Source organism: Panthera onca, chromosome B1 (assembly GCF_046562875.1).
Source record: "Panthera onca isolate mPanOnc1 chromosome B1, mPanOnc1 haplotype 2, whole genome shotgun sequence".
NCBI classification, from domain to species: domain Eukaryota; kingdom Metazoa; phylum Chordata; class Mammalia; order Carnivora; family Felidae; genus Panthera; species Panthera onca.
The window spans coordinates 135841515-135854425 of NC_138342.1; the positions used below are offsets into that span (position 1 = coordinate 135841515).

Below are 12911 nucleotides of genomic sequence, written 5' to 3' on the forward strand. Positions count from 1 at the left end.
GTCTGCATCTGATTTCCCCGTCAGTGACCTACCTGGCAGGTCCCAAATGTTGAGGATTTACAGTCTCTGAGGGGAACTGGCCCTCCCCTTCATTCTTAGGTTTTGAATTCTTCCTCTCTGCTCAATTAATTACTATTCCTTCATCCACTTTCTATCTTCCAAACACGAATCCTTGGCCAAACACTTGTTGCAATCTGTAATTCTCTGTTTTTCCCTCCTCTTATCTTTGTTTTTTGTAGGTGCATACCTTTTTTGTTTCTTTGCTGTCATTTTAGTGGGATTTGAAAAAATGGGGGGTAGAGGCAGAATGCTTATAGACAGATCACAATTGTAAGCAGTACTCCAAAGTGTGTCTTATTCAACACACACTTCAGTGCCACTGGCTAGAACACAGTTGGAATACTGGATGACTGCTAAGTACACGAACTTGATGAATTTATGTAGTATTAATGATTTAAGAAAAACAAACGATGATGTTTATTGAACTTTTGACCTAAGGCAGGGGATCATCAGAACCTAAAATTAAAAATCCCTGTCATACAAAAAATGAATAAGAAAGAAAGAAAGAAAGAAAAAAGATAGGAAGGAAGAAAGGTCATAAACATGTTAACTGTAGCTATTTTTTTAAGAGATCCTACATTTATTAATTTTTTAAAGTAACCTCTACCCTCAACATAAGGCTCAAACTCACAACCCTATGACCAAGAGTTGAGTGCTCCACTGACTGAGCCAGGCAAGCACCCCTACTTGTAGCTGTTTCTATCTATATATGGACACAGTATTATATTCATCTTTGTATTTTTATACATCTTCTAAATTTTATGCATTGTGCATCAGTGTATTGAGTGTCAATGAGTGTATGGGAGAAAATTTCAAACAGAGTTGTGAGCTGGAGGAGGGAGCATTCCTGGCAGAGGAGGCCTGGTAAAAGAAATAAAAGTACATTAGTGTGGCTAGAGGATAGCAAGTGAGTGAGAGGGTGATGTGAGATGAATTTGGAGAGAGAGGGAGAGACCTAATAATGTGGAAGGCCACATGAAGAATTTTGGATTTTACTAAGTGCAATGCGAAGCCACTAAAAAGTTTTAATCAAAGAAGTGACAATAAACAATGTGCATGTATATATACTAAAGTAGGCTCCATGAAGGGGGCATGTGGGCGGCTCAGTTGGTTGGGTGTCCAACTTCCGCTCAGGTCATGATCTCATGATTCGTGGGTTCAAGCCCCATGTTAGGCTCTGTGCTGACAGCTCAGAGCCTGGAGCCTGCCTCAGATTCTGTGTCTCCCTCTCTCTCTGCCCATCCCCCTCTCAAATAAATAAATATTAAAAATTTTTTTCTTTTTTTTTTTTAAGTAGGCTCCATGCCCAATGTGGGGCTCGAAGTCACAACCCCAAGATCAAGAGTCACATGCTCTGTCAATCAAGCCAGACAGGCACCTAGAAATAATTCATATTTTTAAATGATCCCTATTGCATGTAGAATAGATTGGAGATGGGGCAAGAAAGTAACCAATTACAACTCTTGCAGACAGGAGATAATGGTGACTTGGACTAGGGTGGTAATGGACAAGGAGAGAAATGGATGTGAGAAATATTTTGAATGATGAAAGAAAGCAAAAGGTTAAGAATGCTTCCTAGGTTTCTGTTGTAAACAAATGTGTGAAAGCAAATTTATGTGTAAAGAAGAAGAAGGCAAGAGACACAGGATTTGGAAAAAAAAATAATTGGGAGTTCAATGTGGGATGCTTGTAAGTTACCCATTGGACACATCAAATAGCTGGTTATCAAGATCTAGAATGGAGGTTAGGATCGGAGGTAAAAGGTTAGGTATTATCTATATATAGATGGCATTTAAAGTCACAGGAATGGATGAGTTTATCTAGGGAGAAGAAAAGTATGCATGAAAAGAATAGAAGACAGAGGAGAAGAGAAGCCTTGAAGAGTTTCATATTTAAAATTTTTTTTTAACGTTTATTTATTTTTGAGACAGAGAGAGACAGAGCATGAACGGGGGAGGGTCAGAGAGAGGGAGACAGAATCTGAAACAGGCTCCAGGCTCTGAATTGTCAGCACAGAGCCCGATGCGGAGCTCGAACTCACGGACCGCAAAATCGTGACCTGAGCTGAAGTCGGCTGCTTAACCGACTGAGCCACCCAGGTGCCCCGAGTTTCATATTTTAAAGGATAGGGAGAGGAGGACTCTCCTGAGGAGACTGAGGGAGTAACTAGTCAGGTAGTTTAAAACTAGAAGAGGTCTATGGTACCAAAAATGAGGGTTTCAAAAAGGGAGAAAGTGGTCAATTGTATTTATTGCAAAGAAGACAGGAAAAACGTCCCTTGATTTTGGCACCATGGAGGTCATTGATTGCTATAGTGAGATTATCAAGTGGATTGAGTTCTGCTGTAAATACCAGAGAATCAATTTACAGTGGATTAACCCTTGCAACATCAGAGTCAGTTGGATCCAATTTTAGAGTTTGAGTTTCTTTTCTGAGAGGTTCTAACTATTTATAAGGATGGGTATTTCATGACCTTTATTCTTTCTTAAACTCCTGTTTTTTTCCAAAGAACAAAAAGTAAGTGTACTTTAAAAACGGTCTAGCTTGCAATTACCATATGGGTCCACTGAACCCTTTCATAATTTATGGGATCCCACTGATCTTAATTTTCTTTACCTTTAAACATTTTGCTATAACATCATCCAGGAATTATTTCAATATTACTCAACAACTATTCCCAACTATGCTAGAGAAGACAAATATAATAAGAAAACAATTTGGAATTGCCTAGAAGGTTTATTCAATGGTAAAATAAATCATCACTATTACATCATCCTGCTATTATCTTATTGTATTGTCCAAAGCACTACATCATCTCTTAAGAAGGTATAAAAAAAATCTGGAGACATTATCTTTGTAGTTTTTTATTAAAGCTTTTATTAATCACTGATGAGAATTCAAAAATTTCATTTTTCCCCCAAAATGCCAAGGAAAAGAAATTGATAGAGGAAAATACTTCAAATATATTATAAAAATCAGAAAATAATTGCAAAAAGATAAACAAAAGCACTCTAGACTTTAATGATGATGGTGAAATCTATCATATACAAGTGAAATACCAGATGATGAGTCTTTATTTATTTTTTAAGGATTTTGTTTTTGTTTTTGTCTTTTAAGTAATCTCTGCACCCAATGTGGGGTTTGAACTTACAACTCTGAGATTAAGGGTTGCATGCTCTACTGACTGAGCCAGCCAGGCACCCCTAGATGATGAGTCTTTAGATAATGGTATCATAAATTTTCTCAAATTCAAGAACTGATAATTCCACGATATATTTTTATTTATTTTTTAAATATCTATTTATTTACTTTTGAGAAAGAGAGAGAGAGAGAGATCAAATGGGGAAGGGACAGAGAGAGAGGGAGACACAGAATCCGAAGCAGGCTCTGTCCGGACTACAAGCTGTCAGCACAGAGCCCGACATGGGGCTCAAACTCACAAACTGCAAAATCATGACCTGAGCTGAAGTTGGAAGCTTACCCAATTGAGCCACCCAGAGGCCCCTCCACAATATATTTTTAAAGATAAAAAGGAAATACGGTATTCTTAACCATTCCACAGGAATGACTTCATTATTCATTATTTTGCAACAAGGACTTGAGCCATCCAAAAAAGATGTGATGTATTCTGTCATCTTTTTTGATGTTTTGCATCATATATACTTGATATAGTTTGCAAGTCAACAACTGCTAAAGGCAATGTATATGCAAAGGTGATTGGAAGGAAATCAAGATGTAGAGAGGAAAAATGCATTGAATTGCTAATTCTTTTTTCCTTTAGTTTTATTGAGATATAATTGACATATATTGTATAAGTTTAAGGAGTCCAATGTGTTTGAGTTGCTAGTTCTAATGTTGTTTATAAATCTAAAAATGAAAATGTTTCACAGCCAAGAAGTAAAGAAGATGGCTATCTTCAATAAAATTGCAAGCCATCAAAAATTTCAAAAGTGTTTTTGTTGATTCAAGTGCAAGAAGAAGCAAAAGTAATAATAAGCTAGTGCATCTGAGATGTATTCTTAATCTGGAGTCAGTATTTATGAGATGATTGTGTTCCTGGTTCAATATGTTATGTTGACTGATCAATAGTTGTATTTAAAGGATATGGCCTGGGGCACCTGGCTGGCTGAGTCAGTGGAGCATGTTGAGTCTTGATCTCAGTGTTGTTTGAGTTCCATGGGCATAGGGATTCTTTAAAAAATAATAATAAAGGACATGGCCCATTTAGGGTAATTTTCCTTTAATTGCAGGAAAATATAGACTAAAAATTTGAATTTACTATGTTTAAATTCTTATTAAACATTTAAAATTGTTTTACTATTCCTTTATTCTTGCTTCTTATAAATGACTTGCAAAATGACTTAAAAATATGAAGTAAAAAGCAGATCCATTGGTGATGATTGGAGTACTGAGGGTTAAAGAAGCAGGGGTTTATTTGTTTCATATAACAAGCAATAGAGGACACAAAACAGGACCCTCTCTTACAGACTGTTTTTGGCTTCAGATAACAGAAATATCATCTCATCAAATGGGGAAGGTCAGCTCAGGGTAGAGGTATTATGGATCAACAATGTATTAAGGACACAGCTTGCTTCCACCTCTCTGCTCTGCCATCTCCAGAACTGGTTTCATGCCCAGGCTGGTAGCAACATGGGTAGCATTACATGTCAACACACAACATACACAGGGAGAAAACAACAACAACCCACATCTCTCCTTATAGTTCTCTATTAAGACCGAGAAAACATTCTCCAGGATCACTTTCCTCTGGCTCCTTTCCTTCTTGCCTTCTTGGCTAGAATGGCCTCAAGCGCTCATTCCTGAACCAACACCTTGCAAAAGCAATGAGATTACTCTTAGATCACTTAGACCGAGTTTGGGGATAATGTCAGTTTACCCTGAGGCACGCTGGCCTGGGGGAGGGATGGACACCTGAACAAAACTGGGGTTGCGTTGGGAGGAAGGGGTAACAGATATTAGGTAGGCTACAGTGTACCAGGCAGTCTAACTGTACAATTGAAACTCCTAAAGGAACTTCCAGAACACGCATTAACTGAAGAGAACTGTCACCAGGACTCCGAACAGAATAAGTAAATCAGCTCTTTTACAATTCCCCCTTTTCCATCTTAAGTGTTACTCTAACATCTCCCAAGAATTCAGGATATTGTTTTACTTCCTCCTCTTGACAGCTGCATACAGGAGCAGCCAGCTGATAGATTTTCTAAGAGGGAGTGAGGGTATAAAGTGAATTAGATGTATGGAATCAGGAGACAAGCCACACAACTGTGCTGGAGACTGGGAGTGGGACAAGCTTCAGGGAAGAGGCAGTGACCAGTGCATGACAGGCAAAAGATGAGGTTTTGAAGAGGCCTTGAAAAAACAAGAAGAGAAATAATGAAACTGGGATAGGAGAGCTGTCTAGAGCTAGCTCCCCAGATTTTGCTGGTTAGGATTTTTGTTTGCTTTTAGAATTCAGAGCAAGAGGTGTGGCCAGAACCAGAATGAGGAAGAATGTGTGTTGAAAGGAAGCAAAGTGAGAAAAGGGGGAGAAGGGAAGCATTTTAGTTCCTTTTTTTCCTCTCCTAACTGAAGTTGGTCCTTAATAGTTTGAGATGCACATACTCCCTTTATAGTTGCCCAGTGAGGATCAAAATTGAGGGCTGGGGCAGGCTGAGCCTGTCTGGGGCAGGCTGATTTTTAAATTGCCTCTTTTGGGTGATGCTGCACATTTGGACTGGGCTGGAATTAAACTAGTCCTTGGAGGTGAGGAACAAGGGACATCATGCCAAATTCCTCTCTAACGTGCAGTTACAAAAGTTGTAGGCTATCAACAGTATGCACTTCAGTTTGGGGAATAAAGGACATTTTCTGAGCAAGGACAGGGTAAGGGAGGGTGGTGAAGTTCCCGCCATAATATGACTTGGGGCCATGTCTTAATAAAGTCACAATGGATGAAGCCAATATCTGCTATATAGGATACTAACCAATACTAGTGGTCTCATGAGGTAGATGCTCCCAGTAAACAGAGAGAAATACCAAAGTTGCAAATCAGGGTTCTGTGTACACTCCATTGTGCAAAACAAGGATTGCTTACTGGCAAGAACACTTAATCCACCATTTTAATAGTAGAGATCGGAAAGGAAAACGTGACAGAGTTTCAATTTCTACCATCTTTCCCTTACCTTTGTGAAATTTCAGCACATCATTATTTACAGCTAGTTTACTACAAGAGCCAGAAGAGGTATTTTTGATTACCTATATTCAGGGAAATACATTTGCTTTTTTTGAGTTTCCAAGAGTCCTTCTTTGAACAAGTCTAAGGGAATCCAGGTGAGTCACCGTTCACTGCTCATGAAGAAGCTAGGAGAGGCAGGGTTGGAATCTTACTTTTATCTCTATGACTCCTCATCAGAAAAACTGAAGATCTAACGCTATAAGGCAGATTAAGAAGCTGCTTTGAGTCAGGCACGTTCCTTCACCACCACAGCCTGTTGGGAGAGTTCTGCACCAGAGACTAAAGTTCTCACCGAGATTGGGTGGGACTGGATAGGAAAGCCAAGTCAAATACCCCTCCCTTCTCCAAATCAAATAACATCTATCCGTTGTTGATATCAGATTATTATGTGCCTTGATGGTTAAATATGTACTAGGAAATCGTTCTCTTGTTATAAAATAGCTTCTCTTAATTTTCTAAATCTATGTGGTGAATTCCATGTGTTTTTTAATTTCACAAGCAACTTTTTATATAACTACGGTATAGTGACCCAAGATGCTAAAGATCGAACAACTAAGGAGTTTAAATTAAAAACCAAAAAAAAAAAAAAAAAAAAAAGACGGAGAGATCTAATCGATATGGTAGAAACATGCCAATATCTTGGGTGTTGTGACATTCGAATCAGTCCTGTGAAACAGCAACCTCACGTCTTAAACCCTTCCCAGCGCCATGGGGTTTCTATAAACGAGCCCTTGCACCTGCACAAAGCCAGGACCCAAGTTCAGGGGCTTTGTCTCAAAAGAACAAAGATCGGCCCAGCTGCTCTCTCGCTTTCGAAAGAATGCAGCCACCTCCAGCCCCACGCGCCGCTCGCGGAGCCACGTCCCTCCCGCAGCCCACCCCGGCCGCGCGGCGACCGCCCCCCGCCTCCTGGGCCCCTTTAAGCGCCGCGCCCGCCCCGCCTCCGCTCCCCGCGTGCTGGGAGCACAGGGCCGCCAGATCCGGGCCTCGCCTCCCACCGGGGTTACGTGAGCCCGGGGCGGGCGGCCGCCCGGCCAATGGCCGCGCCTGGGCGGCCGCGCTCCTCCCGCGCCGCCGCTGCCGCCGCCGCCGTGGGGCTGCGGGCTCCTCCCGCAGGAGATAACTGTCAGCGCGCGAGGCGGCGGCGGCGGCGGGCCGGCTCAGTCATATGACCGGCCTCCGGCGGCCCCGACGCCGAGCAGAGTTACTCAGCCGCAGCGGCCCCGCGCTCCCACAAGGCTGGGCGGCCGCGCCGCCGCCGCCGCGATGGCCCAGCCGCCGCGGCCGCCGCCCCCGGCTGCGCGCTGAGCTGCCGGCCCCCCGAGCGCCACGGCCGGAGCTGCAGCGGCGGCGGCAGCGGCAGCATCATGGCCCCGACCCTGCTCCAGAAGCTCTTTAACAAAAAGGGCAGCGGCAGCGGCGGCAGCTCGGCGTCGGCGTCTGCCCAGGGCAGGGCTCCCAAGGAAGGACCCGCGTTTAGGTGAGGGGGCGCCGCGAGGCGAGGCTGGAGCGGGACCGGAGTTGGCTTCGGTACCCGCCGGGGGAGGGAAGAAGGGAGTGGGCCGCCCGGGACGTCGCAGCCCAGCGCCGGCACCGGGTCCCGGGCTTGTCATCGTGGACGCGCCTGATCCGAGTGTGGCTCCGAAACCTCTGTGACCGGGAGGGTCCTTTCCTCCCTTCCTCCGCTTCCTCCCTCCCTCTCTTTCCCCGCTACTCAGGGTCCCTTCCTCCTTGCAGAGAGTTCTCTTGTGTTCCTTGGGATTCCCAGGCGTGCGCTTGCTTGGCTGTGCAGACGGGAGATTCGCCCTGAATTGGGGTGAACCCCTTCCCGGCAGAGCCGCCTGGACGCCTCTGCGGGCGCTGCAAAGCTGTGTGCTGTCATTTTGAGGGCAGCTCCAACCTATTGTGTACGTGACAGTATTTTGAAGTTATGAAGGAGCAACAGTCACGAAAAAGGCATCTTCCTTCTTGTTGTGTGTGACAAGCTCTCAAACGGATGAATGAAAGTGTGTAATTTGCACATCTTTTCGAAGGTTGATGCCGCCTGATGTATGGAAAGAGGGAGTAAAATGCTTTTATGAAATGGCTGAGGTTTTAATTTAACAATGCTGATGCACGTATTTAATAGATCCGACCTTGTGAACACACACCTTTGACTAATTGACAGTATTTATTGAGCGCTTACCATCTTAAATGCTTTATGGTGATTTCTTTCATTTATTTATTTATTTTTTTAACAACCCTGTGAGGTAGGTGCTATTTTAACTCCCATTTTACAGATGAGGAGACTTAAAGTCGGGAGAACTTCAGCAGCGTGTCCAGGATTCACCACAGTACAGCGGCAGAGCCTGCATTTTGACCCAAGCAGTTTGACCCCAGAATCCACTTTTTTAAATGTCTGCGTTATTCTGCGTTCGAGAGCTAACTTTTAGAAGATGACTTAAGAATGCCCGGTGTTGCCTTTCAGCACACTTATGTTGGGAAGTTTATTCATGTACCTATACCAGTTTTATCCAGCAAATTTTTAAATCGAGTATCCACTTCCATTGGTGACACGCTGCTACCGCTTTTTGGCCAGAATGTCTTGCAGAAGCAGTTTATTATTAAACAAGTTCAGAACCAGTATTAATAGACCTTTTAAGAGTTTGAAGTGAAACTTCCGAGTAAATTTTGGATTAAGTTTTGTGTTCTAGAGTTTGCTTTTCTTGAATTCCGTTCATTTAAAAACATAGCTCCTCGCTGCAGTTTTGTGAGTGTTATATACCCGTATTTTGTGTTCGTGAAGTGTGTGTGGGTGTGGTGTTATTTGAAAGGTAAATCGTGAGGACTTTAAACTGCCCTAGTTAAATTCTCCTGTTTCCTTTAGGCCGACCGAATCCTTATACTTTGAGTAGGGAATCCCATTCCGTTCAGCACTTTGAGTACTACTGATGTCGTGTCCCTTCTCAGAATGGTAGAATTACTTCAGACCCAGAGTATGGAATTTCTTCTCTTCCCTGCAAGTAACCCAGACTCGACTAAGGGAACAAAGCCTGGAGAGAAAAGGGCATGTGTGTTACCAGTGTCTTTACTTTGGCAGCCCTTGTCAAGGACATTTAAAGCCATTTTAATGTTGGTGGAGATAGTGGGGTTACACTGTCACTGTTTCCTGTGCTCTCTGCCCAGTTGCCCACCGCCATTTCCTCCATCCACAAGTTTAATTGAGTGTATTTTGAACAAAAAAATTGTGGCTATATTTAGGGCCTGGCCATATTAGGGAAATTGATTCCCACTTTGTGGGAACATTTTCAGTATAGTGTTCTGATGTCCCATTGGTGTATAATGAAGAACACAAAAGTATGCCAAAGACTTTTTTTTTTTTTTCTTGACCTCGTTAGGATTTTCTACAAGTTTTTAAGGTACAGTTTTGAGATAGGGAGAATTGGAGCTCTCAGCTGAACGTTTCACTTGATGAGGCCCTTTAGCAGTGTCCCTGCCAGGGGTCATCATGGAAAAAGAAGTGAACTAGCAGATGTCTGTACAGACTCAGGAAGGTGGGGACAAATCAACCAGCGCACATCAGATCAACAAAGGACACCCAAGCAAGTCTTTCCTCCTGCTCTCTCCACCTAGTGTAACTCTGAGATGCAGTATAGCCCTCCTGGGAAAAGTCTCCTAGAAAATTTCCTGTAGTATAACCCTCCTGGGAAAAGTCTCCTAGAAAATTTCCTTTTCTTGCCTTGTGCTTCATTTTATTCACATTTTACGAAATAGGAGCTGGCATGTGCTTTTTGGGGAAGTGGGTGCCTTCCTTATACAGGGGATTAGCTGCCCTTAGGAATCCACTTTATATATGAATAGATTTTGAGAAGTTAAGCTAAAACCCTCAGGTTAAAAATCTAGTATTCCTAACATGAATTTATTTTTCAGGGCATTTAAATACAGTATGTAACTTGTAAATCTTGAGGATGAAATTCTGCTGAGGAATCCGGTAGACTTTTTGGGCAGTTTTGTAGCTTTTATTACATATTTTGGAGAAAAGCCTAAGTAAAATTAAGATCCAACTGTATTTATTAATTAATTTGTTGTTGTTTGTTTTAGAGTTTGTGGAAGCCTTTTTTTAAATTTTAATTTTAATTTTTGAGAAAGAGAGCGTGAGCAGGGGAGGGGCAGAGAGAGAGGGAAACACAGAATCCGAAGCAGGCTCCAGGCGCTGAGCTGTCAGCAGAGAGGCCGACAAGGACTCAAACTCGTGAACCGCGAGATCATGACCTGAGCTGAAATCGGAAGCTTAACCAACTGAGCCACCCAGGCGCCCCAGTGGAAGCCTTTTTATATCTTTTCTCTTTCTGTCATGGACTTTCACTAGTTATTTTAAACTTTTCTCCAATTCTCTGAAGCTCTGCCTTTTGTCAAGTTTGCCCTTCATGTTACTCTGTTTACTCTTGTGCACTTCCTAGTCACTTCCCTGGGTTTCTTACTGTTCTCTCACCCCCTGGTTTTCACTCACTATAGTTGATGAAAGAGGAAATTTTCTGTCCAATCTAAGTAGCTAATATCATAGGTAGTTTTCAGATCTTCATGTTTTCTGGCATTCCATCTAAAAAGGGAATCATCACAGTCAAGGTTCCTTCTTAAATGCATTTTATTTGGGATCTCAACAAAAGCCCTTTCATAGCTTTGAGGAAAGAGACTTCTAGGAAAACAAAAGAAATCAAAAGAGATTGAATTTCCATGTTTGGGAGAAGTAGTTAGGAACAATATATGATTATGGTATCTGTGAAGTGTAAGCTCTATTTAAAGTTATAAAGTTCCATTATGGTCTTGAAATTTGAGAGTATCCTCTATTTGCTGGTCTTCAGAAAGCTTTCACTTTGAATTAGTTGGTACATAAATATTTATTTGAACAACTCTTTGTTCTAGAAAGTTAAAGTAGAACAAAAGGAGGTGATGTGTCTAGAGGTTCAAGTCAGGAATAAAATTGGGTTCCTGGTCACCTTGGATTTGAGATCAGCATGTTCATATAGGAAATTTTAAAAGCCAAGGTATGCCTGTATGCCCATTGACTTGCATATCTGGTTCAGGTTGGAGGTTTTATTTTAAAGTTTGTGTTGTTTTTGTTTTTTTTTTCAATGTCTCTGTTAAATTAGTAGACCAGTCTTCACCTAAAATATATATGCAACAGAGAGGTGAAAAGCTCATAGGTTGTCAAATATTTTATTTTGGACCCGTTAGATGAAGTGAGTAAGCTTATATATCACCTGGGACATGAGGAATGAGTGGAGGCATTTCAGCTGTTTGGTAGCTAGCTATAAAATGCTAGAAGTAGACTCCATTTTTTCTCCCCTCCAGTCCTGAATATCTAAGGCCAAATGGCCTAGTTAGTACTAATCCATATTGTTCTGTTAGAACAAATTTAAGTAATCTGTTACAGGGTTAGTATAAGTATAATTTAATCCACTTATCATTATCAAATAACATCTGATGCCCATGTGCTTGTGGCTTTGGCTCCACCTGTACAAATCAAGGTAGGACACTCATGACACAGGACACAGATTATTTGCCAAGATAAATAAACAGCAAAGTACACATTGGACACTATAACAAGAAGATCATTGAAACACTGATAAAGAGTAAATCTTTACGTTAAGTAAGGCATTAAGAACTCACTGTTCTCATGTTTCGTGTGACTGAGGGTAGGAGTATAAATTAGTCTTCTCTTGGACAGAGGGAAATTACACAGAAGGGCTTCCTCCCCGCCCACTGCCAGCTCCCAGGATATATGCATTTCTAATGAGATTTTTCTGAAGTAGGGAGAATATTCTGGAGAAAACTCAGTGTAGTTCCACTGCACTCATTTTTAATGCCTATAACCTAAGACATGTGACACACATGGGACAAATAGCACTTTTGATTTCTTTTTTTTCTACTTTCTAAAAGTCTTCCTGGAAGTTTCCTTGCCTGCTGTTTTGGATTTATTGGCATACTCTTTACATCCTATCTCCTTGTCCTGAAACATGCCGTACACCGTTGGGGGCTGTTAGAGATTTTTGGCAGAGGTAAAGAAGGGACTGTTCCAGCTAATGCAGTGGGCTCTGTTAAAAGCACTTGGAAGACAAATGGAGGAGATCATTGATTTAGTCTTGCCTCAGTCACCATGTCGACATGGGCCTGAACAAGTCTCTTGATTTCTCTGGTTCTCAGTTTTATCATTTGTAAAGTCACAGCACCAGTCCTATGTCATTGGATTACATAGGTGGTACAGAGGTAATATAATGAGTTTGAAAATCTTTTTCAAAATAATCAAATGTGGTGCAAACTGATTTTAAGTATTACCAAGGAGCCTTTTAAGTCATGGAGTTGAGTATTATTCACATTCAGGCTTTTATTAAAATTAAACCATTTTTCAGAGACTTGAGATAGAACTGAAGTGACGTTTTTATTTACTTTTTTTTTTTTTTTTTTTTTTTTACCTTGACATTGTTAGTGGTGACATAGAAACCCAAGTTTCAGAGGAGTGTTAAAGACACACAGCAGGCTGTAACTCAGACCTGGATAGAGGTGACTGAGAGTTCAGGAATATTTTTAGGAGTATGGTGTATTTGTTTTTCAGAATTATATGCTATTTTTCTTATCA

The 12911-nt window shown here is 41.6% G+C and overlaps 1 protein-coding gene across 2 annotated transcripts in view; it reads left to right on the forward strand.

Moving 5' to 3' along the window:
- Positions 1 to 7301: 7301 nt before the first annotated feature.
- FNIP2 (folliculin interacting protein 2) overlaps positions 7302 to 12911 on the forward strand; it is a 131971-nt gene continuing 126361 nt past the window's right edge. The window contains exon 1 of one of the 2 annotated variants that reach the window (XM_060653883.3): positions 7302 to 7775. In XM_060653883.3, coding sequence (XP_060509866.3) covers positions 7663 to 7775 — 113 coding nt within the window. In that variant the 5' untranslated portion in view covers positions 7302 to 7662. The remainder of the gene's footprint in view (positions 7776 to 12911) is intronic. The other variant, XM_060653886.3, reaches the window with a different exon arrangement.